Source organism: Nelusetta ayraudi, unplaced genomic scaffold (assembly GCF_046127955.1).
Source record: "Nelusetta ayraudi isolate G7.1 ecotype Tasmania unplaced genomic scaffold, CSIRO-AGI_Nayr_v1 ptg000135l, whole genome shotgun sequence".
In the NCBI taxonomy this organism is placed as follows: domain Eukaryota; kingdom Metazoa; phylum Chordata; class Actinopteri; order Tetraodontiformes; family Monacanthidae; genus Nelusetta; species Nelusetta ayraudi.
The window spans coordinates 5,272,501-5,296,099 of record NW_027466185.1 but is presented as its reverse complement, the minus strand read 5'-3'; the positions used below and the strand labels follow the sequence as shown (position 1 = coordinate 5,296,099).

General features: G+C 44.8%; 1 protein-coding gene and 1 long non-coding RNA gene across 4 annotated transcripts in view; one reads left to right on the top strand and one right to left on the bottom strand.

Moving 5' to 3' along the window:
• The window catches only part of LOC142877218 (uncharacterized), a 54,700-nt gene extending 52,122 nt beyond the window's left edge, over positions 1–2,578 (bottom strand). Inside the window, exon 1 of one of the 2 annotated variants that reach the window (XR_012923802.1) lies at positions 1,904–2,578. This is a non-coding gene — a long non-coding RNA (uncharacterized LOC142877218). The remainder of the gene's footprint in view (positions 1–1,903) is intronic. The other variant, XR_012923801.1, reaches the window with a different exon arrangement.
• A 4,518-nt stretch (positions 2,579–7,096) lies between these two features.
• Positions 7,097–23,599, top strand: part of mkln1 (muskelin 1, intracellular mediator containing kelch motifs) — a 28,955-nt gene continuing 12,452 nt past the window's right edge. The window contains exons 1-9 of one of the 2 annotated variants that reach the window (XM_076012050.1): positions 7,097–7,232; positions 8,314–8,383; positions 10,758–10,900; positions 12,732–12,820; positions 12,912–13,021; positions 16,111–16,303; positions 17,978–18,055; positions 18,340–18,405; positions 23,041–23,153. In XM_076012050.1, coding sequence (XP_075868165.1) covers positions 7,153–7,232; positions 8,314–8,383; positions 10,758–10,900; positions 12,732–12,820; positions 12,912–13,021; positions 16,111–16,303; positions 17,978–18,055; positions 18,340–18,405; positions 23,041–23,153 — 942 coding nt within the window. In that variant the 5' untranslated portion in view covers positions 7,097–7,152. Of the gene's footprint in view, positions 7,233–8,313; positions 8,384–10,757; positions 10,901–12,731; positions 12,821–12,911; positions 13,022–16,110; positions 16,304–17,977; positions 18,095–18,339; positions 18,406–23,040; positions 23,154–23,599 lie in introns of both variants that reach the window. The other variant, XM_076012049.1, reaches the window with a different exon arrangement.

Here is a 23,599-nt window from a genome sequence, read left to right as displayed (position 1 = left end):
TTCAGCGTTCACACAGTCATCATAGACCCACCCCTCTTTTTCTTCACCCGCTTGCACGTCGCCATTGCAAGGGATTGTTTGCTGTTATTAGTCCAACTCAAATTGGAGTGGCAGATCACTTGTCCATTTCTGAAGTCCAGATAAGTCCAAGAAAATCATGAGCCTTGCACGATAGCGGCCGCCCATTTGTGTGTGCGTAAACGGGTGAATGGACGAAAACACTCTTGGTGGACCAAGAGTGTGCTGAATAAAAAAAAAAGGTGCAACATAAGAATAGATAGATCTGCATAAAGTGCATGAACTATTTATTTTCACAGCCGACCACATAGCCACTCACTTTAAACTTCCTTTCAAAAACGACGCTTTGCAAATGCATATAGCGACAAAACAGCGCCAAACGAGACAGTCACGGCTCGGTCGCTGGTCTTGGCCCTTTGTGACATCACAAGGGGCCACATTTCCAGAATCTTCTGCTTTTATGACTCGCTAGGAAGTCCTCGTACACGCACAAATGTTGCCGTTACGAATGACGACGGTCAAGTGAATTTGCGCACAATTTGTGAGGTGGTGGTGGTGGTGCGGGGTGGGTGGGGGGCGGTGGGGCGTGTCGTGAGCGACTCATGACTCAATGAGGCAAACAATGACGAGGCAAACGGCTTCCTCTCGCAGTGAGGGCATTTGAGACGGTTATTGATGCGCTGCTGGTTTCCTGCTGCTCTACTTAAATGCTGATTAGTCAGAATTCCACCAACGTCTGTGAGGCTTTCAGCTGCATCAACTGGTGTTTCCTCCAGCTGGCCCATCCGCCCCTGCTGCTGCTGCTGCCGCTGCCGCTGCCTGGTGCTCAGCACCACCGGAAGAACCTCTTACATTAATGCAGTCAATGATTTCCCCTTCTCATTTGAAACTGTAACACCGAGGCCCAAATTAGACTTCAGTCTCAACTGCGGGCAGATGAGTCCACACGAGTTGTTATGAATCAAGATTTTTTATTATTATATTATTATTATTACTATTATTATTATTATTATTATTATTATTAGTAGTAGTAGTAGTAGTAGTAGTAGTAGTATTACAAGAATAATGATGATTAAGAAAAGAAAAAAAAAAAAAAGAAAAGTGGGCAAAGCAGCGGCCTGGTAGTTTATTGTTGTTTTTTTCTTCATTTCACTGCATGAAGGCACTGGCGGCATCTCGCGAGCACGTTTCCCAAAACACACCGCGGGGATTTATTAAAGACGTAGCCGCTGCTGCTGCTGCTGCTGCGCACTCGTAAATAACCCGAAGTCACGCTTAATAAAGCTGTAATCCGACTCCGAGTTACGGCAGCCGCAGTTGACGGAGCGATTGATTTAAAAGACAGTCGTCAAGAACTGTCAAACAAAAATAACTAGACTCGTTCTTGGCATCGGTATGCAGGGTTGCTGTTTTTTTTTTTTCTTCTTCTTCATCAAGACGGGTATTTTTCTTTCTTTCTTTCTTTCTTTCTTCTTCTTCTTTTTTATGCAGGAGAAGAGGGGCGGGATGTTTCCAATCAAGCCCGGAGCGCCGAGCTCAGCCTCCCTCCGAGGACTGTCTCCTCCAAGCCTCAGCAGCAGCAGGGCCTCATCCGCACTTGTTTACTTCCAACTCCAATTTCTATGTGCGCAACACCACCTGGAATGCGGACACCACGCGAGCGCACAGTTTCAAGAAAAACAAACAAACAAACACATGAGCGGAGGGAAAGAAAAATGACAACAGCACAGAAAATCTGCTGTACTTGGAATCGCACTCGGGCAGCCAACACACACGCGCAGAAAATAAACAAATACAGAGAATAAACAGGCGCACGCACTTTTCGTCCAGATGCGTTTGCGCTCGCACAGGGATTATAAGGGGGGGGGGAAGCGCTCGAACGCACCTTGCGGGGCTGCTCCGCCGAGACGATCCCATCAGCCGATCAGCTGAGCGGCTGAACACAACTTGACGCGCTGCTCCTCCTCCTCCTCCACCCAGCGTGGATGTTCTCCCTCCTTTTTTAAAAGTGCGTGTCGTAGCTGGCAGGTGCAACCACGCAGTCATCCTCCTCCTCCTCCTCCTCTTCCTCTTCTTCCTCCCCCCCCGCCGTCCCTCCCAGCGCGTCCGAGCCGATCCGCTCCGATCGTGCGTTCGAGTGCCTCCGGATCGGTCCGCCCTAGACCGGAGCGTGCGACCGGGACTCGGTTCTGGCTTCTCTTTCAAAGCAGGAAGAAGGCTCGTGGCGCGGAGGCGGACCGCGTGCGTTCGACCGACCGACCGACCGTCGGCCCGAAACGAAGAGCGAGTGAGCGAGCGAGCGAGCGAGCGAGCGCACGCACACACTCTCTCTCGCGCGCGCCCTCTCTGCCTCCCCGCTCCCCTTTGCCTTTTTCATTATATCATGTCCATGTGACACGCTCGGGCCTCGCTGTCAGTGGAAACTTAAAGGGACCCTCCCACGTGATGGCGCTTCGTGCGCGATCACGGCGGCCGCTGCGCGCGTCCCGGAGAAATCAAACGCTGCTGCCGCCCGCCCGCCCGCCCTCGTAAAAGTAAAAACCGGTTGGCCAGAATTCACACACACGGAGTGTTTTTGTTTTTAATCATTGTTATTAAAAACATTGACTTTGAAGGACACCGACATGACACATCTAGAAGGCGGCGGGGCCGGATTGTCCCTCGTGATGATGGCTATTTTTCGTCACAATAAGGTCATGCTGTTTGTGACATCATCACCCAGTGACTAAGATTTTGGGGAAGTAGAGCTGATGTCATGGTGGGTCAGACAAGAGGGAGAAGCCCCTCCCTCACTCCCTCTCAGCCAGACGTGCCCTCTGGCATAGAAACAAACGGTGCTCTTCCGCGATGACGGAGCAGACACCTTGTGGGTGCTTTTACACACACATATATATATATATATATATATATATATATATATATATATATATATATATATATATATATATATATATATATATATATATATATATATATATATACATATATATATATATATGTATATGCATTTTACTCACTTTTGACAACAATAATGACATGCTGCTCGGAGAAAACAAAGAGACCTGGATTGTGCTGAGCTCGGCGCTCCATTTATAGACAGAGAAATGAATGAATGACAATTGTTTGGTTTAAAAACAACGTAGGTGTTTTCACTTATGAGCAGAAAGATGTTGGGTTTTATTGATGTGGAAGCTTGAAAAGACCTTTTCTTTCCACAGAGCTCTTGTTTCATCTTGTTTCTTTCTTCTGTTCAGGCTACTTCCTTTTAAAGCTTTCTTTTCCTCTTCACTTTTTTCTGAAGCTATGATAACTGTATAAATAGATGTACTTTAACCCTTCATCTGGTCGGGAAGAGCAATAGAACAGGAAGTACTTTGTGAGTTATATATAGGCTGTTTCTGCACTTTATCACACGCATGGCATTTCACAACATGTCCTAAGTCGCACCTGACGACCTGATTCACCATTGTGTGAACGACCAGGGGGAATTGAATGTTATCATATAACCTGTTTCTTCCGCTAAAAATGTCAAAAGTTGACGTATAAACTGTTCAGTGTGTGTGTGTGTGTGTGAAACTCTGGCAGGAGAGTTTGTGTGAAAGACAAGTTGAGGAAGAAGATAGGGTTAGATGGAGGGAGACGATCCGCCATGACGACCCTGGAAGGAACAGAAGAAAACGTCTGTTTGCTTCACGCAGTTTAAAAGGGTTAGACAACAGACTATTTTTTACATAATACAAACTCAGCAATACTTTGTGTGTGTGTGTGTGTGTGTGTGTGTGTGTGTGTGTGTTACTGAATGACACAGCTGGACTCATTTATATATTCAGAAAATTGACTGGTGGCCGTCCAGCGAGCGGAAGCAGAGCCGCGCCAAGCCCTTGATGTGCACTCAGAAGAAACGTCATTATCATTCTGCGCACGTTAAAAGGCTTGAAGGAGGTCCACTCAGATGATTCACCTAAAAAGTGAAAAACACTCAGAGTAATCCTACCAAAACAGCAACAAAAACATAATCAAATAACAGACCAAAAATATAAATACTACAAAGCAGGGCTTAAATTAGACGCAGTGAAGAGCCGCCCGCACTTCTTTCTGCAGTCTTTTGAATCACTATTCATGATTCAGGATTTTGTGCATTCTTCTCAGTTGCCTTTTTTCTTTCTTTTTGATGCAGCAGACTAACCTCAAAATCCCCAAAACAACAATAATCAATATTTACGAAGCATTTTATGAATTTATCTAAAATTATGGTTAAAAAAGGGTTCCTTACCAATATGAATGAAAGCTGGCACAAAAAATACACTTGACTTAAATTTCTTTGGCAAACCAGTAACAGAGATTAGCACTGTCTCCTCACAGTGGGAAGGTTGTGGGTTTCTGTGTGTGTGTGTGTGTGTGTGTGTGTGGGGGGGGGGGGTTCTCTCTGGGTTCCTCCAGCCTTCTCCCACAGTCCAGAGGCATTGCACCTGAGGCAAACCAAAAATTCTCCATTGTCCCCAGTAGGGGTGCACTGATACCGATACCAGTATTGGGTATCGGCAACAATAACGTGGTTGAGTACTACTCATACTCGTAAAAATACATGCTGATACCATGACACCGATAACAGTTATATATGGATGTAGATGACAATTTCGTTAAATTTGTGTTTGTACTGCAGTGAAACTTGTTCTAAAAACAAAAAACTGTTGTTCAAATAACAGAACATCTGTGGAAATAATAAACAAATAAAAGTAATTCTGTAAAGTGTAATAGCCTTATTAAGTACTCGGTATTAGTATTGGTGAGTACTAAAATGCAAGGACTTGTACTCTAATGGTTCTGTAAAAAAAAAAAAGTGGTATTGACGCATCCCCAGTTCCGAGGAGCGCGTGCAACTGCGAGCGGTTGTTCTCTCTTTGTGGCCCTCCGATAGAAAGATGCCGACTTGTCCAGGATGTGACCCCACTTTGGCATTAGGACAGCTGTGATAGGCTCCCAGCAGCCCACTGCCACCATTAAGTGCAGGGGAAGCGGTGATAGAAAATGGACGAGTTGAAAAAAGGAAAATTAGCAGCTAAAACCTTTCCAGGTGCAGTGTTTTGGTGTGGATTTCTTCTCCGTTGGACAGTCGGGGGCGCCGTGTGAATGCAGCGCCGGTCGTCTCAGCCGTCCGCTTTGGAATGACTGGGACCAGATTATGACGAGTCCCAGAAAAAAAAGAACTGGAAAAAGCAAAGTGAAATGAGCGGTACCGCTAGCTTAGGTCATTGTCAGAAACAAGCTAATTGTCCTGATGCACAGCTATCGTTGCTAACATGGGCCTGGACAGCGCCCACTTCAATTCAATCATCTTTCGGATGGCTCCAACTTGTTGCAGGACTTATTCAACTTCATATTTACAGCTTTTCTTATATGAGCCTTAGCCAAGAAAAAAAAGGAATAGCTGGACCAGTGGCTGGCTTGGGTGGCACTGCTTCGCAGAGGACAATTGACAGCTACACACCTGTCATACACCATTCATTTATTTAATCATTCAGTATTGCAAAAATATGTGCTGGCCATAAATTGATATGGCATTGGTGAATTAATCTAATATTCATTTAGCGATTATTTACTGACACATTATTGGGCAAATACAGAATATACTGTATGCACATTTAATGGATCCAACTTCACTGACTATTATGAATACATAGTTTCTGTCAATACAATACCTGTATTGTATGCATTATCCAGTCAGATACATCATCTGCCACTTGTGGTGAATTATTCATAGATGCACTCAGCGTCTCGTCCTCGTTGTCTTAACAAGCAGTTGAACACTGGACCTAGTAAAGTGGCCAGTGAGTGTATGTTTCAGGTGAAGATGGAGTATTTCAAGAGAACACCTCTTTGCAAGCAAATCACTTCCTAATCTGGTCCCTGGCTGGAGGAAGAGAAAAAAGTCTTGGAGATTATGTTCCTACATCTTCAAAGATGAAGATTAAGGACAGTGCTTGCCTCCGTCAGCAGAGGTTCAACTTCCACATCCACAACCCTGCATTTACAGTGCAGTGTGGATGAAGGATTTTAGCCCCTCCCAAAGGGATGCAGTGACGTTGGAAGAGCGGAAGAAGGGAGCTGTCATTGTTTTTTTCTTCTGGAGGGGTCCAGCTAACCGGAATCTCAGCTCAGTTACTCATCAGATGATTCATCCGAGCTCTCATCACACAACGCAGTGACGTGCTGAGATCACATCAAGAGATGCTTTTAACTCCCTTCATTTAAAAAAAGAGAAAGCGTCACCTTAACAGCCAAACCTGTGTAATTACATGACTCCATGTGTATATGATGCCTTATAAATGAATTGACATTAACACATGGCCAGGCAGGACAATCCAAAAGTGGTAGCACGCATTATGGAAAGACGTGGCGTGACTAGATATGACCAAACTGGAGGCTTGGCATTGATGTCAGCCCTTTACCAGCAGCTAGAGTAAATAATACTGGCAAACTCTCACTCGTTTAAGCTGAGGTTTGGAAAAAGGCACAGCATGCAGCTGTTTGGAATGAGCTGAAAGGTCCCATCAAAGACAAAATGATTGATATTTGTTTGGGACATTTGGTTATTGCCTACATTTCAGTTCAATTACAAGGGCACACAAACACATTAACTGATCAGTGTTTTATGAAGGATTCCGTCCACCGCCTCAAACAACAAACCTTCTCATGGAGGCAAGAAAAAGCTCATGGTGCACAACTGACAGTGGGAAGTTGACCTCATGGAAAACTGGATAAAGGCAAAAATAGGGTGAATAGGAGATTATGTTCGGAGCTTGGTTGTCCGTATCTGCGATTCTATTGTGAGTGAAATGTCTGATTTATATACCACGAATATATACCCACCAAATATACCACGACTGGTATATTTGAGGGTAAAAGCATCAAGGTCTCCATAATTTTGTTCAACCTGCCAAACTCAACTAAAAGTAAATTATTGAACCGTTTTTTTGTTTTGTTTTTTAACAAGATGTTCATGAAATCTAGACTTTCGCTTTCCATTGCTCTTTCTATTCGCCGTGTCGACAGAACAGGGCGTACTGTCTCTTTAAGGCCCGCCGCTGCTCCCGCTAGCCTCCCGCCGCTCGCTGCTTGTTATTTTCCTGCAAGATGGCTGTCGTCCCCGAGAGCAGAATCCTCACTTTCAGCGTTTTTAAATGGAGCTCCTACTCCTCCACATACTTACCAGAGTGAGTAATGCACAGCGTAGACGCTCCTACGTGGGTCCCATGTTGTACGGTCACAAGGGATCTGAGTTCGCCCGTGTGCAGCGGTGTGTGTTGTCAGTCGTCCCGACTGGCCTCGCCTGTCTGCGATCCTAGCCTGAGCTAGTGCTAGCCTAGCTTTGTCGCCAGCGTCAGGGGCGTTTTGGTTTATGCACCTAGCCGCTTGAAAGACAGTTTTTTTTTTCTTTTTGCATAAGCCAGTGGAGCATTTGACGAAAGCTCGGCATGGTGTCTGTTAGTCAAAACATAGCATTTCCGAAAGATGACATTTGGATTGTTCATTAATACATTCGTGAGTGCTACACAGAGCCCTTGTGAAAATATTCGCAACTCTTCGAGCGTCTACAGTCGATCAAAACAAAATCTGGCGTTTGGGCTTCGAGAGCTCAATGTTTCAACGATCACCTCAGCGTTCCAGCGTTTAGTAACCTTTTTTTTTTTTTAGACGCTCACTTCTGTGTCTAAAATAAAAGCCTGTCAGAATACACTTCCACACATATGAATGCCCTGTAGCGACGTAAATAAAGGCGATTATCGTTTTTGCTAGCCGCTGGAGCTAACGTCAGTAGCATTAGCGGCAGTTATCTAACCAAAGTAGCAACGGCGGCTAACCAGCTGAAACAGGTGCTTCGGAACTAAAGTGTCGCACGCCATTGGACACACACTCAGTTAATCCCTCATAAATATGCTATATGCTTGCTTACTATGCACGTGTCGCGTTGGTGTTTAGAGCTATTTTCCCTGTTGCTGGTTAGCATGATGCAGCCAACAACGTGACACAGACGGTTCAAATTAACAACACGAACTAAAGAAACACCAATTCGGTGAACTCAGTATATACATAGCACCAATATGGACTGATAAACAACTGTTTTATTGAGATGACTGTCACCGTATGTTCCAGGCACAAATAGTTATCCTGTGCGTTCCACGGTTTATGAAATCTTAAGAAACTCTCCCTACTATGCCGACTTGTTCTCCTGCAGGGACGAGTCATATGGATGTGTAAACATGATCGCCTCCTCTTTTTGTGATTGCTTTATAGGAATATCTTAGTGGACAAACCCAACGATCAGTCTTCCAGGTGGTCTTCTGAGAGCAACTACCCTCCACAAGTAGGTCTCCTTCACTGTACTGTGTGTACTTTATCCAGTTTATCTTTAATAAATAAATAAATGGATGAATAGATAACAAGCAGCAGTATTGACTGTTGGCGCTACGGACGGCCTCACCGTCCTATCTGATCAGTGCTAATGGCGTGTCCGTGGGCAAATGTTGAACCAGTGGAAACGAGATGTGGCAGTTTGATTGGACTTTAGTGTACACGTCATGTGCAGCTAATCTGAAATCTCAGGTTTGAATGTCAATACTCAAAGCTGTTCATATTTTTGAGAAATTTCTGAGTTTATTTACAGACACACACACACACACACACACACACACACACACACACACACACACACACACACAGAGTCATACACAGTATATATATTTAGACATACATAGTGTTGGTACAATTCTGTACCACAGAAAGGAGGTGACGATGTTCTTCATCAAAAGGCTGCATGGATTCTCTGCATTGAGAAATGTCTGAGTTTATTTACAGACACACACACACACAGTCATACACAGTACATATATATATATTTAGACATACCTGTTGGATAAGCAGGATAAAAAAAAAAAAGCATTGGTGCTCTAAATAAATCTCTTATCAAGCAGCCAACTCAAGCATCTCAACCCGATTTCGAAACTGCGTTCTGTGCCATGGCCCCATCACCACTTCCTGTACAGGCACCGGTGTTCGCACAGCTGTGTGGCTCGTCTCGCTGGCCGTGCCTCGTGAACTCGTTGACTCGGGAGCATCGCTGTGGTCGCCGGCGTTTCAAGGAGAAATCTGTACACTTGTTTTGCATGGCAAGAGGAAATGGATTACTTGAAAACAATGGTTAACCACTAACCAGCCAGCGCTTGTGCGACGCTCTTGCACTGTCAAAGTGCTGTTGAGCGTCGTGGTGACGGGGTGAGATGAATAAGATGGGTTTTTTTTTCTTCTTTTTTTTTAATGTAATAGTTTTTTGTTTTTTTTGCCTCAACAAAAACATCTCAAATAAAATCCCCGCACACGGTTGTTCTAGAGCAGCCCTGGGCAAACTACGGCCTGCGGGCCATAGGCAGCCTGTTTGGACTTTTTAACTGCCAAACTTGAAGAAATTAAATTAATAGTAAGTAATAAAATAGCTGTATTTCATCAGCGTTTCAGTTTTTTTAAGAGTCATTTCAGTGAAGAGCCAAATACAGTGGGGGTTCAACAACACTGATTTAATGTTCATCTACACATCCCATGATACTGTATGTTCTTTTCTCCTCTGAGGTGGGTCACCAAATCACTCCATCCGTCTGCTCCTGATCCAGCCCCTCAGCCAAATTCTAGTGTAGATTGTTGTGTATTCTGACTTTTAGCTTTTAGTCAGTGATACATACATTGAGACAAACAGCTCGTTTCCCTTTTAATTATTATTATTATTATTATTATTGTTGTTAGTAGTAGTAGTGGTAGTAGCAGCAGTAGTGGTAGGAGTAGTAGTAGTAGTATTTACGTGTTTTTACAATGGTCTGATGATCAACAGTTATTTGTGATGATCTTCAGTCTGGACCAGATCTTGCCCCCCCGCCATTGACCACGTTAATCAGACTGTGCCGAAAATGATCAGCCTCCATTTCTCGATTATAACCTTGGAACATATGAGTCACAGCAGAGCTTTGTGAATGCGTCAGACGGGAAGAAAAAGAAAAATCAATGCCTGACAGGAACATTAAATGAATCTATTATAAAATGGTTTTGTCGTTGAATGGAAAACAGTGTGGGTTTCTTTCGTCATTGATGAGTCGATGTTAAAGCGTCGGTTCGGCAGGTTTTGTCGAAAATAGTTGCTTCGGCATTAAATGGGAATTTGCATCAGACGTAATTTATGGACGCCATCTTCGCAGCTCGTGCATTTACGTAGCCTTGATGCTGAAACATCATGGAAGTGCAGGATTTGCATTTTTCTTTCTGAATTTTTATTTTGGTGGATTTTTTCAGTCGGCTTTAGATTTGTGCCACGCCGCTGACACCTATTTTCTTTCCTCCAAGCAGTAGAGCATCTTATATAAATAATACCAATTACGTCATGCCACCTCGTTTCCATCCAATTTTGTTAATCGTCCAAAAACAGCGAAACCTTCTTTTGTCAGCGCTGAGAAACGGCACAAAGAGCAAAACGCACTCGATGTTTCTGCCCCGTTGTTGGTGATTGGTTGTTCCGGCCCATTTAACGGACGCCGACCTGTAGATGCAGCTGATGGATTGCGTGTCAGGGACTGGATTGGCCCTTCGGCAAACAGACACAGCAGCAGCATTGTAATTTGATTTCTTGCCTTCTGTCCCTTTCACCATGATGTCTCCAATCCTCTTCTTTTGGTTCCTCTTTTGTATTTTCTCCTCAGTTTTTAATTTTGAAGTTGGAAAGGCCGGCGGTCGTTCAGAGCATCACCTTTGGAAAGTATGAGAAGACGCACGTGTGCAACCTGAAAAAGTTCAAGGTGTTTGGCGGGATGAGCGAAGAGAACATGACGGAGCTCTTGTCCAGGTGAGGCCTGCAGCTGGGTGACCTTCCACTCTTTTGTGTGTTTTGTATATATATCCACTTGTGTTGCATGCAGCGGTCGTGGTAACTCAATGTTTTCCATCGTTGACATTTGTTTTTCTAACTATGACGGAAAAATCTGAAGGCCGTCAGTGATTTTGAGGTTGCAATTCCACCCCTGACCACTTGGTGGCAGTGAGCATAATGCAGCGCCCACTTCTGACACGCAATGCGGAGTAGTCAGACAGGTTCTTTGCGTGCCTCAGCGCTCTCTCTCACTTCCGCTGTCTTGCACGGCCACACCTGAACTCAGCCAATCACAGTAATATGGGAGCACTTTGGGAAAATCCATCTAGTTAGCACAAAGGTTGATCAGCAAAACTGTGGAGTGATTAATGCTTAAAGGTATAACACACAAGTCCAAAGAGAGTTGGTTACCTTCTTTATTAAAATGTCAATTTGGTGAATCACGTCAGAGAGAGAGAGACAGAAACTTCACCGGTCAAAGAAAAAGTCTAGCGCCACCTCTGGTTGCATGAATCCCCCCCCTTTTTTTTGGTCAGCATTATTGTGACATTAGATTGGATTGATTGTGGTTAATTGTGAAATAATTCCTCGCTGGCAGCTCAGGGTATTCCAGGGACTCATCTTTGGCCGCTTGCTTGCTTCTCACTTTTCTGTTGCCGCAGCTTTTAGCTAATTAAAAAGCTAAAGAGTTTTAGTAGGGGATTTTTTTTCTGCCCGTATATTGGGTATACACATGTGCTGCAAGTCACCCCTAAAAAAAAAAAATGAAATCCCTTTTACTCCCAATGTCTTCTTAACTCGGTCAAATAAAGAATTGGATTGAATCCAGTGGATGAGTGGCGCTGCAAACACTGGCCTCACTTTCTACACTGCGGAAAGTTACCATGACCTGAGCTCCGTTTGCTCTTGTTGCGTCACTGTCCAACATTTGGGTCGTCCATTACTCAACAGTGGGCGCCGAGACTGCATTTCCTGCAGCCTTCAGTAAATAAGAAGGTTTGTTCTGTTGGACAGACCACACAGAATTATTGCTACAAGTATTTTTTTAAGAGCTGGCTGACTTCTTAAAGGTCAGTTAATCAACGCTCTACTGCTGTTGGAGGCTGCAGTATGCACAATGTATTTCCTTTCCTCCAGTTTTATTGGTGGAAAATCACATATTAGAGGGTGCAGACCACAGGTGGGAAAACCTTTTGACCAAGGGGCCACAATGGCTTCCAAAATGTGACAGAGGAGCCGGAGCAGCAGCAGCAGATGGATGGAGTGTTTTTGTGACCCACCTCATAGGTGAAAAAAGTATATCATTGGATGTGTAGAAAACGTGCTTTATTGTCAATTGAAAATGAACAGAAGCCTTGCAATATATTATGTCTCTGAAGCCACACAGTGTTCAGCTCTTTATTGAAATCACTCCTAAAACTCTGAAAAATTGAATGAAACACAGCTTTATTTATGGCTTACTTACTATTAATCTCATTTCCTCAAGATCAGTGGGCCACATAAAAAGGTTCTATGGGCCCCCGGGCCGTAGTTTGCCCATGCCTGATGGAGATGAGGCCTTATTGCCTGGTTGGGGAAATGGCTGTACTGGGATTGCCTTGTAGATACGCTGCCTTTTCTTAATGGAGCCCCTTAAACCTTCAGCATTGGAAGAAATGCATGATTATAACTTTGGATGTAATAATATTTAAATGTATTAATTCATCAATTAACAATTTCATTACATCAATACAAAGATTCGACAGCACGTGGAAGTGACGAACATCATTGCAACGAGTGAAACCCGTTTGCTCTCTCTTTCCCCCAGTGGCCTTAAGAATGACTACAACAAGGAGACGTTCACCTTAAAGCACAAGATTGACGAGCAGATGTTCCCCTGCAGATTTGTTAAAATAGGTGGGTGACTGTCCGCTTCCCCCTTTGACAAACATCAGCTACGGTGAAAGTTTCTGCCTCTGAATGCACCTGTCGCTGTTCTTCCTCTCAGTGCCTCTGATGTCCTGGGGTCCGAGTTTTAATTTCAGCATCTGGTACATCGAGTTGCACGGCATTGAAGATCCTGATGTGGTGCAGCCCTGCCTTAACTGGTACAGCAAGGTAAGCCGAGACCTGCTCAGTGTCTTTCAGCTTAGAGTTCATGGGTTTGCGCATCGCAGCAGCAGCAGCAGCAGCAGCAGCAGCAGCAGCAGCAGCAGCAGCAGCAGCAGCGTTGGTTTGTTGCGAGGCTAGTGCAAGTCAATGGTTTCTGCTAGCCTTGCCAGTAACGGTGTAAATGTCTGTGTTGACAAAAAATAATGGTAGCTCTAAAACTGCTCTTTCATTGCATCGCATTGCATCTTGAGTGAATAGTGTCTGAGTAGGAATGTGGCTGTCCTTCTTGTAGCTGCTAGCAGGCTGTGGCAGCGGTGGATTGATATTATTGTTCTTCTCTGTTTAAAATTCCACTACTGCTGAGAGCCCAGTCCCTCAAAATACAACACGGTCATTACGATACAAGGGTAGTTTTTAAGTTTCTTACATTATTTACATACATTTACATAAATAGTCTGACATCCAAAATTCTGAACCACTTTTTTTATTTTTTATTTCTTTTTCTTTAATATCATTTTTTTTCCTCTCTTTGCTTGATTTGTTGCTGTTCTATTCTATTAATAACTATCAAAGCCAGAGGTTGTGAATGGGCCACACAAAGTCATGCGTCATAAATAACGACTCCTAATTTTCCGTCCTGTCTTTATTTCCCTTTGCACCTTTGCTCCACCGACCGGGATGAACTCGAGCTGAACTCCCCTCCTGTCTTTTTATAGCGGGAACCTCGGTTTCGTTCCCTTCAGTGTTGCGCAACACTTTTCCGTGCCTTGTGTAATCCAAGTCGCGACCGTCCGGTGGACGGCGTCAACGGCGCTCTGCCGCCAGCGGCCGGGCGCCTGGCTGTCACGTCAACTCTCCGGAGGGTTTTGGGTAGCGATGGCGTTCACGCTGACGATGACAATCAGAGCGATTGCCGTCATGACGTCACGTTCAGAAGGGCTCACAGCGAGTGTGTCAAATGCTAAATGTATAAAAAAAAAATCAACAACGCGTTGCTGCTCGTCTATTCAGTGAACTGCTAAATTTGAGTTCACATTAGAAGAGCTGTAACGCAGTTACATTGGATTTGCATGTACGTTTGACTGGAATACAGTTGACCGTTGGAGTCGCGGCGGTTGCGTCTATTACAACTCACATTCTTGTCGTATTTCCCAGCGTTCCCAGTTGGAGCAGCGGTTTTGCAAGGACGCGTTGGCGTCTCGCGATGTCGCGAGGCTTCGTGCCATCGAGGGGAGAACAGAATCCGCTTCAAACGGAGTTGAGCAAGAAGACATTCTGGACGTGGACAATTTGTCTGAGTGAAACAAAATGTCCCGATTGTTCTACAGCCCCGAAACTTGAGACATTCTTTGGCCAAATATCAAACGGCCAAACTGAGATTATGGAACCCCCCCCCCCCTTCCTTCCCCCCCCCCCCCCCCCTCCTTCTCCCCGTCGCATTTCCATCATGACTTGGAATGTGTTTGCTTTGAAAGCCTTTCGGAAAAAGTCTCAGATTTTTATTATTATTTTTTTTTTTTAGATTTTTTTTGCGTTCCCCACTTGAAACAGTTTTTATATTTGAGCGGCGCGTGGGTTTGACGTTTAAGCCCTTGTGACCCCACAAGGTACCAAGTGATTGACGGGTATGTAATTGTGTTTCCTTGAAGCCGCATCTCTAAAGATGCATTTTGAAGTTGAGGCCCGAGATACGTAGGAATGTTGCTCTTATTGTGGACTGGTGTTTTTAGTTTTTACGTGCATGGGTCACTGACTGAGGTTTGAGGAGGAGGCGTCTCTGTTTGTTTGGCTGTTGGCCTTTTATTAAACGTGCTATTTGCAGGGCTGGCTACCCAACTTAGCTGCATTCATTAGCATCGATCGAAATGCTCAGATCTTTTCGGACATCGAAAGCCAAAGCGTTTTTCTGTGCCAAGTTTCGATATCCTGGGCAGTAAAGCTTTTGGCATTCGTGTGTCCGGATCTAAAGATGCTGCTGATGGGCTTTCACACCGGAATGCAGGAGGAAGCGGGCGTATAGGATGGATGGATGGATGGATGGATGGATGGATGGATGGATGGGTGGGCTGAAGGATGGAAGAGGTCCAAAGTGTGGCTCCACGTCATTAAGGTGGAGCAAAACTAAGCAAAATGTCTATGGCAAGGATGTAGCAGCAAAAGGATACAACAAACTTGGTTTGGAGAAAATCCTGTTTTGGATGGCCATTAAAAAATGGACTATAAGGGTTTAGTGATGTAATTGCAATGCATTTTGTTGTTGGTATCAAAAGAAAAAATAAGTATCGCTCTGGTACCAATAATCGAAATTGGCTTAGCATCAAAAAACTGGAATGATGCCCAGCAATAGTTGTTTGCTAGCTACAGCGACTGCGACTGATATGTACATGAAGGTTGAATTTTTTGAAATGTCTTCATTGTTTAGACGGCCTGTGCAGTCAGACAGCGGGCGCACATAAACAACAACAACAACAGGTTCATCCTTTGACATTTTGACTGGACAAGCCAACATGGCTTTGAATACCATGGTGTGCTTCACTGAAGTGTGCCAGACGTGATGATATTTAGAACCACATCCTGCCATTACCCTCCAAAGTCTCTACCTTGGAAACACTGGGTTACGACATCGATGGGAAAACTCATTTTTCAGCAGAGAAAAGCGTTTGTTGTTCACCTCCGCGCCACTGCCCGTCCCACCTCTCACTGCTGCCTTTGTGGAAGCGCCTTGAAACAGACCTGTGTGTGTGTGTGTGTGTGTGTGTGTGTGTGTGTGTGTGTGTGTGTGTGTGTGTGTGTGTGTGTGTGTGTGTGTGTGCGTGCGTGCGCGTGTGTGTGCGTGTGTGTGCGTGTGTGTGTGTGTGTGTGTGTCACTATAATGTATAGTCCCTATTTTTACAGGTTGTGTTACATTTTGCTTATTTCTGCAGTTGCGTGGCTATCGTAGGTGTAGTTGTGGGAATATTATTAACTGACAAATGTATTGATTGGTGTCCAATAAGCTGGGCACCAATCAGGGTGTTTGACACTTCAGCCAACAGATCGATCAATCGATCAGCGTGGATTGATTTGAGCCTCTTTCCTCTGCCGTGTCCCTGCAGTACAGAGAGCAGGAAGCCATCCGCCTTTGCCTCAAGCACTTCCGCCAGCATAACTACACCGAGGCCTTCGAGTCGCTGCAGAAGAAGACCCGGATAGCGCTGGAGCACCCCATGCTCACCCACCTGCACGACCGCCTGGTGCTCCAGGGGGACTTTGACGCGTGCGAGGAGCTCATCGACAAGGCCGTGAGAGGTAACCACAGTCCGTCTGAACAGAACATCCCTTCGAACCTTTGCGGATGGGTCGGTTGCGTTTCTTTCTTATTTGTTTTGTCCTCAATCCTTTTGAATTGAATTGAATTGAATTCCTTATTTGATCATAAAAACAACCCTACAAATACCGTAAATAAAATAAGAAGAAAGAAAAAAAAAATACAAGACTAAAGGTGCCTACACACTGAACGCGTTTTTGACGCGGTCTGACGCACGGTATGGCGCAAGCAGGCGCAGACCTGGCGTCAACGCCCTGTGACGACACCTCGGCGCATCCAATAGGAGAGCATCCGGTTCTGAAAAAAGTGGCCCGATGCAGAGCAGGGCGCCAGTTTGCGATCGAGCAGTAGTGAGGAAAAACGAAGGGAAAACTTGTCTCGCAGTGTCCCAAGTGTAACATTTGATATGACACCGAGTTCTGGGACTCAAGACGAGCTTAAAAATATGTATCAGGTTGGCGACTCTGCTTGGTTTCGGCACTCTGACGTTCTCGTTACCTCCGGTGCTCGTACTAGGTGCTACGTGTTTTGCATTCAGGCGGCACCGGAGGCTTGAATAACTGCGGTGGAACGAAAACCCGTGCAAAGTACGTTCCGTGTTGTCTAGACTCTAGAGTGTAAAATAAAATGCGAATCAACGCGATAATGTCCCGACCCAAATATATATGAAAAAAACAACAACTTTATGTTCATGTATTGTCAGGCACTGTTCGATGTAGAGAAGTTTTAACACATATTTAACAACTGGTGCCGTGCTGTGCATCTGGGCACTTTTCCCCCCGGAGCCGGCTGCTCTCCTATTGGCCGCGCCCAGATGGCGTCACAGCGCGTTGACGCTCGATTTAAAAATGTTTTAAATCGGGCATCAAGGCGTCAAGGCGTCAAACGCCACCCTTGCGCGACACTCTGCTCTCTGCGCGGCGTTGCGCTCTGACACCGACGTCGCACATACACAATGAATGGCTGCGCTGACGCCCCCCTGTACAATATTACAGTATCCATATAAACACCAAAATATACACTATTACCACGTTATTTGAAGTGTAATAAGCTATGTATAAACACTGTAAATACTTTGCACACTATTACAACTTTTTACAAATATATTCTCGTTTTGATAAGCATCAAAACTATATTATAAATATTGTATACATGCTATACATTTGAATAATATACACTCTTATTACCATACTCCCTTTACAATATATTAACACTAATTATACACACTAATACCATATTGTTACAGTATATTTCAGTACAGTATTACAGCATCACATACAAGCACCATAAATATAATACTGAATAAGACTGTCTACGTAAACTGCGACCGTTATTACCTATAGAATATATACATCCTCTCTTCTTCTCAAACACTCATATTTCATAAAGGTGCAATAAAACCATCACTTGTATGTCATTATTATATACATGAGGTGTAAAATAACCCAACTGTCCATATGATGTAAATATCTTGTTTTTGTCGTTTCTGACTCCATGCATATTATCTCTTTATTTATTTTTAACTATCATTTTCCTTCTTTCGCACTTTGCTGTAATGATGCAAATTTCCCCAACGTGACATTAATAAAGGCTTCCCTTCTTTCATTCGATGCTCTCCTCCTCCCTCTCCTCCTTCTCCGTCTCCTCCTGCTCAGATGGTTTGTTTAACCAGTATATCAGCCAGCAGGAGTACAAGCCCAGGTGGAGTCAGATCATCCCCAAGTGCAACAAAGGTACAAGTGGCCAAGACGTCAACCGAGACGACATGAACAGTGAGACAAATCTATCTAAGAAAAAGAGAGAAAATGCTAAACCTCTCAATCCGTCCATTGCTGGTTTTCAGTTCACTGATGAAACTCCCTCCCTCTCCCGCTTTCGCCCCTCCCCCCATCGGCCAACCTCATTACACTGCGTCACCCTCGCCTCCCTGCCCTCCATCTCTCACTCTCTCTCTCTCTCTCTACCGCACTCACGCGTCGCCCCTCTCCCCCTCCCGCCGTCCCTCCCCCGCCCGCAGGTGACGGCGACGACAACCGGCCGGGAATGAGGGGAGGACATCAAATGGTCATTGACGTCCAGACCGGTAAGACCCCACGCAAACACAAAGCACAAAGCCAGGCAGAGGTGTGACTGTGACTCGGCTCTTTGACTGTCGCAGTGACTCACGTCCTCCTCCGCACATCCACGACACAAAGTAGTTCTGTTTTAATCAAATGAACCTTCCCGGCCCCGGCCCACCTCCAGCCTCTCCAAATAAAAGTGCAAATGAAGACAACTGTTACTGCTCCTCGGGGGGCGGGGGGACGGCAACTGTTGTTGGCGATGTGTGTTTTTTTCCCCCCATCTGATGAAACAAAAGGCTGCACTGTTTGTGTCTGTGAAAGTGATGCAGCGTCTGCGCTATTGTGCGTTTGAAGGGGCTGTTCCAGAAGTTTGAACGCTGGAGCTCATTTCCAGGTTAGCCAGTGTTGCTGTTTATCACTGGAGACCCTTTCAAACTCGTGTTGCTGTTTATCACTGGAGACCCTTTCAAACTCGTGCCATCCAGTCCCAGTAATTTAGCAGGGTCGGTTTGTTGCGGCAAATAAATTGTAGCCCCAGACTCTGGATGCAAATGTCTGTTTTGATAGAATAAAGGTCGCAATAAAACTGCCCTTGCGTCGCATTGCATTTTGCCTGAATTGTATCTCAGCAGCAAAATAGTCAGACGACTTGTTCCACTGCTGAGCATGGCAACCAGTGGGCAAGGCCGTGTTCGGGTCCTGGTTGCGTCACCGCCGTTCCCAATTGCTGGCCAATCCCAGAAGTGATGTTTTTATGGCATCAAGCTAACCATTGGTTCACCATCCAGCCATGACTTTGGAAGGATAGTAGTAGCACTGCATCCTCTGAATGGGCTAAAAGGAGGGCGCATTTGAAGGGTGCGTTTGGAGCGTCCCTTGAATTTTAGTGAATTGGGACAAGTCTTCACGCAGTGCTGTGACGCAGCTGGCCTTCAAATGCAGCCTTCAAAGGATGCAGACCCTGAATTGAGACACAGCCATAGACTGTTTTTATTGGCAGGCTAGCAGAAACCATTGACCTGCACTTGCCTAGCGCCAGCAAACTCTGCTAAACTAGAAGCACCAGATGAAACGTGTTGAGACGGCCTCCACTGATGAATGGCACACTGGCTAACTTGGAAACGAGCCGCCATGTGTCCAACATTCAGAACCAGGCCTTCAATACCTCGGCTCACTCGCCTCCAGTCACTGATGGGAGCAGTTGGCGGAGCCAGAAGGTCCCAAACGATGCCTTTTGTCTTAAGAATTCCCATGAGTGATGAGCGAAGCCAGCCTTTGTTAAAATCAGTCATGCTCCATCCTTTGGTGCACGTGTGTTTTTATTGGCGCGTCAAACGAGCCGGTTGCTGTAAAAGTCAGGGTGGTCAGTGACGTTGCGTCGCTCCAATGGAATGATCAGGAAGATAAGGGCGTTTACCCACTAGCCCTGTGCGGCTAGTGCCAGCCCTTCACGGTACGGGACAGCTCGGTTGAAAGGTATTTCCATAAGCCCGACTAGTACCTGAGCGTGGGCGGAGTCACGGTTGCAAGGCGAACCAAAGGTTTTTTTGTGCCTCCCGTGTCCCGGAAACCATAGGATTCACTTTTTGTATTAACCGTGGTTTTGTTTTGTTTTGTGCAAGACATTTTCATAGGGCTTAGAATGATTTTGTTTCATACTGTTGACTTGTATGAAAACACTGTCCTAGAAGAGAAAATGTAGACGCTGAAACGATCACCTTGAGTCTCACAGTCGTTTATTATTAGACAAGAATATCCGCACAACTTAAGTCCACACAAAGCACAAAACAGCAACAACTCTATTCGACCGGCGTTAACAAGCTAGCAGCGTTAAAATCGCTATAGGGAGTGAAACTTACGAAACTTGCGAGCCAAAATCGCCGCCTCTTAAGTTTCGCTGCCAGGGAACACAACACAAGCAGAGCACGGAGTTAGCGGTGGTGGCTAGCGGTTTATCGACACGATTCAACGGCTCTACTGTGCAAATAGCCTTCAAACTAAAGTTGCTTGATGTTACAAAACACATTTACAGTCCTCAAGCATGTTTTCAAATATCGTTGTGGCCGACTATTCTCTCGTCGTCCACCGGCCGAGTCGAGCCCGTCTCACTCCCGTTGGCCACCGCGTCGGTGTTCCATCGCATCCGAATTAGGCTGAACAAACCTCCAACATTTTCTCTGTTCGTTCCACTCCGACTGTTCCCTGGTGCTTCGGTAGTCGCTCTGCATTTTTATTTTTTTATTTCTGCGGACACTGTTTCGCTGTACAGCGACGGCCACCGGCTGCGAAACCAGGAAGGCTTTTCATTGCGTGTCGCTCCGTCCGTCCAGCTCTCTATGAGCTTTTTCTTCACAGAGAACAGAAACGTCTGTAGTTCTACGTTCGCCCAAGGTACAGTTTCATAATCTTTTCAGTTTTTAATACGTGAAACTGTAAAAATCCACACGCGGGGCATTTAAAAAATGGCGGTTTTGGTCTTTCGTGAGAGACTGCCTTTGGCTTTCGTCAAAACTCTTACCCAATCAGTGCCCTGCACGTTGCTACGGCACCCATACGGTGTCAGCTCCGCTCGCTTCGAACTCCAAGGAGGCAGGTACCAAAATCGTAACCCGTGGGACCGTGCTGGGGCCCGTGGAAATGCGTCAATACCGACCCGTACCGAGATGTTACCGAGGGAGACTGTGGGTAAACGCCCTAAGTGTCCAGCTGCATAAAAGCCAGGAAATTCGTGTTAGGTTTTCACCTTGAATGCCAGTTTTATTTTTACCTCCGCTATTACAAAACCCCCCCAGTTTTTAATCTCCGCTCCGCCCATCTTCCTGTTTGACTCATTATTATTATTATTATTATTATTATTATTATTATTTCTTGCCCTTCATGGCCAAAGCTAATAACAGGGGGGGGATACGGCTCAAGGGCCGGGAAGACGGATGACTTGATATTCCGCAGCTAATAAGGTTTTTGTTGTGTCACAACTTTCCTTCTTTCATGTGACAAAGCTGTTATGCTTGGTGCTTCTTCACAGCCGCAGTGGCTTTTTATCATCTCTTTTTTTATAACCTCCAGACCGAAGGCCCAAATTTCTCAGGGAAAAGTAACTTCCCTTCTATCCTGTCAGTAATTTATTTATTCAATACTGGGTTCCTCTAATCTTCCCATTCTTCCCTCTTTCTTTGGAGCTCGGACTCAGATATGTAATCAGTTCAGTTCTCCCATACATTTAATATCAGTATTAGTTGCTAGGACATCCTAATGTAGAGGATTCTTTCCTATCCCGTTGCATGATGTCCCCGTGACTCCTTCTTCCCATTTGATACTAAACACTTTCCGGATATTGCTGTTGTAATCCTTCATTATCTCATGGGGAAGATTGCTGAGTTCTGGACTGGACGGTGACAGTGGGGCTCCCGTCTGCCTGATGTTTCCTGTCCCGCCCCTCTCTTGACTAACACCAGCCACTCCCAGCCTGCTGCAGTGCGTTACAATCAAAGTTCACACAAGGAAAATACTTGCTCACCTTTACCTTAACACATACATGTTGAGAGAGAGAGACACACACACACACACACACACCATCAGGACCAGTTTGATGAAGTTGAGATTTTGAATGCGCTGCGGTCATTACGAGAGCATGGAAATCAGTCAAGATGTGCTGAACAAGCGTGGGAACATTTCAGTGTTTAATGAAAACCATCTCCAAAGTCATTGAGATTATTTCCAAGTGTGCAAAATTCTGTGTGAACACAGCAACAGTCGGCTGTTTGAAAGAGTCTGAAATATAAACCACGATGCCTTGTTGACCCTGTTGCGGTTTAGCACAACACAGCTAAGTGTGATTATAATACAAAGCAGCGTTTTTAGAAATGTTCAGGTTTTTTTTAAGCAACTTTAAAGCAACCAACTTCTGTATTGACAGCCGCATATTGCACACTTGATTTTCTCTAAAATCACATTCAATCAGAAATTCAAGGCAAACAGCTGTCAAAGCCATCCCATAATGCACCCATGAGGACACAATCCTGCCCAAAAACAGCCACCAGCACCTTGCTTTAGGTGGCCACCGGTGCCTCATTGAACAAATACTCTGGACTGCTTCTGGAATTATATGGTGATTTTTATTTATTTATTATTATTATTTTTTAATACCAAGTGTTTTGAAACCAATTTGAACAATGTGAAAAAATACATTGCAATAGCACCACAAAACTTTGTTTTCCCATTTTAATACAGATTCAAATCAGGATTTCCTCCAAATCAAGTTTGTTGTCACGCCGTCCTATTTGTCGCTACGTTCTTGGTGCAAATGTTGCATTCTGCTTTTATTTATTTATTTTTTATTTTCACTTCCAATGAAGTGGAGCCGCACTTTTTCCACTCAAACGTGAAGAAAAGTTTGACAGCGTCTTTAGTTTGACGGCTCTACAATGTGAAAGCCAGTCGCCATAGACTTTAGATCTTGACACACGCATGCGCCAAATGATTACTGGCTCCCAGACACTCACATTTGGTCACACTGGTCACACTGTCTGCAATGCTTTTTTAGGCAAAGAAATCCATTTAAATATGGAATGCACAGATGGTGACGATGGTCTGTGGGGGTCAGGTGTGGTTTGCTGTTGAGCGCTAATTTCTTTCTGTGAAACTTTTCCTGGCAGAGACCGTGTACCTGTTTGGGGGTTGGGACGGCACGCAGGACTTGGCCGACTTCTGGGCCTACAGTGTTCAGGAAAACCAGTGGGCCTGCATCTCCAGAGACACGGAGAAAGAGGTGAGAGGGCTGCCAACGCAAAGTCAAAGTACTTTCGCTACAGTGGTGGTGATAAAAAGTTTTTGGACACAAGACTCAGTGTTTAGTAGCGTTAGCGTTGCAGTCACGACCTCACCAGCCGAGACCAAGACCTTCTCGAGACTGGACCGAGACTTTTGAAGGTCGAGACCAAGACAAGACTGTATTTCTAAAAGAAAAATAACTAAAAAGCAGAAGAAATGACCAGTATCTTTATCTTCAATTCAAGTTTGCTTCTACATAAATGGAACATTTCCTTTCAGCAAGGTATCTTTCAATAATTTTCTTTAACACTTTTGCTGCTTTGGCAAATATTTGGAACCATTAAAATAATAATACTATAAAAATAAAAATACTTTGCTTCATAAAATTAAAAAACTAACTTGAAATAAGAGCGAAACAAGGAAGCAGCGGGATTCCTTTCTGTT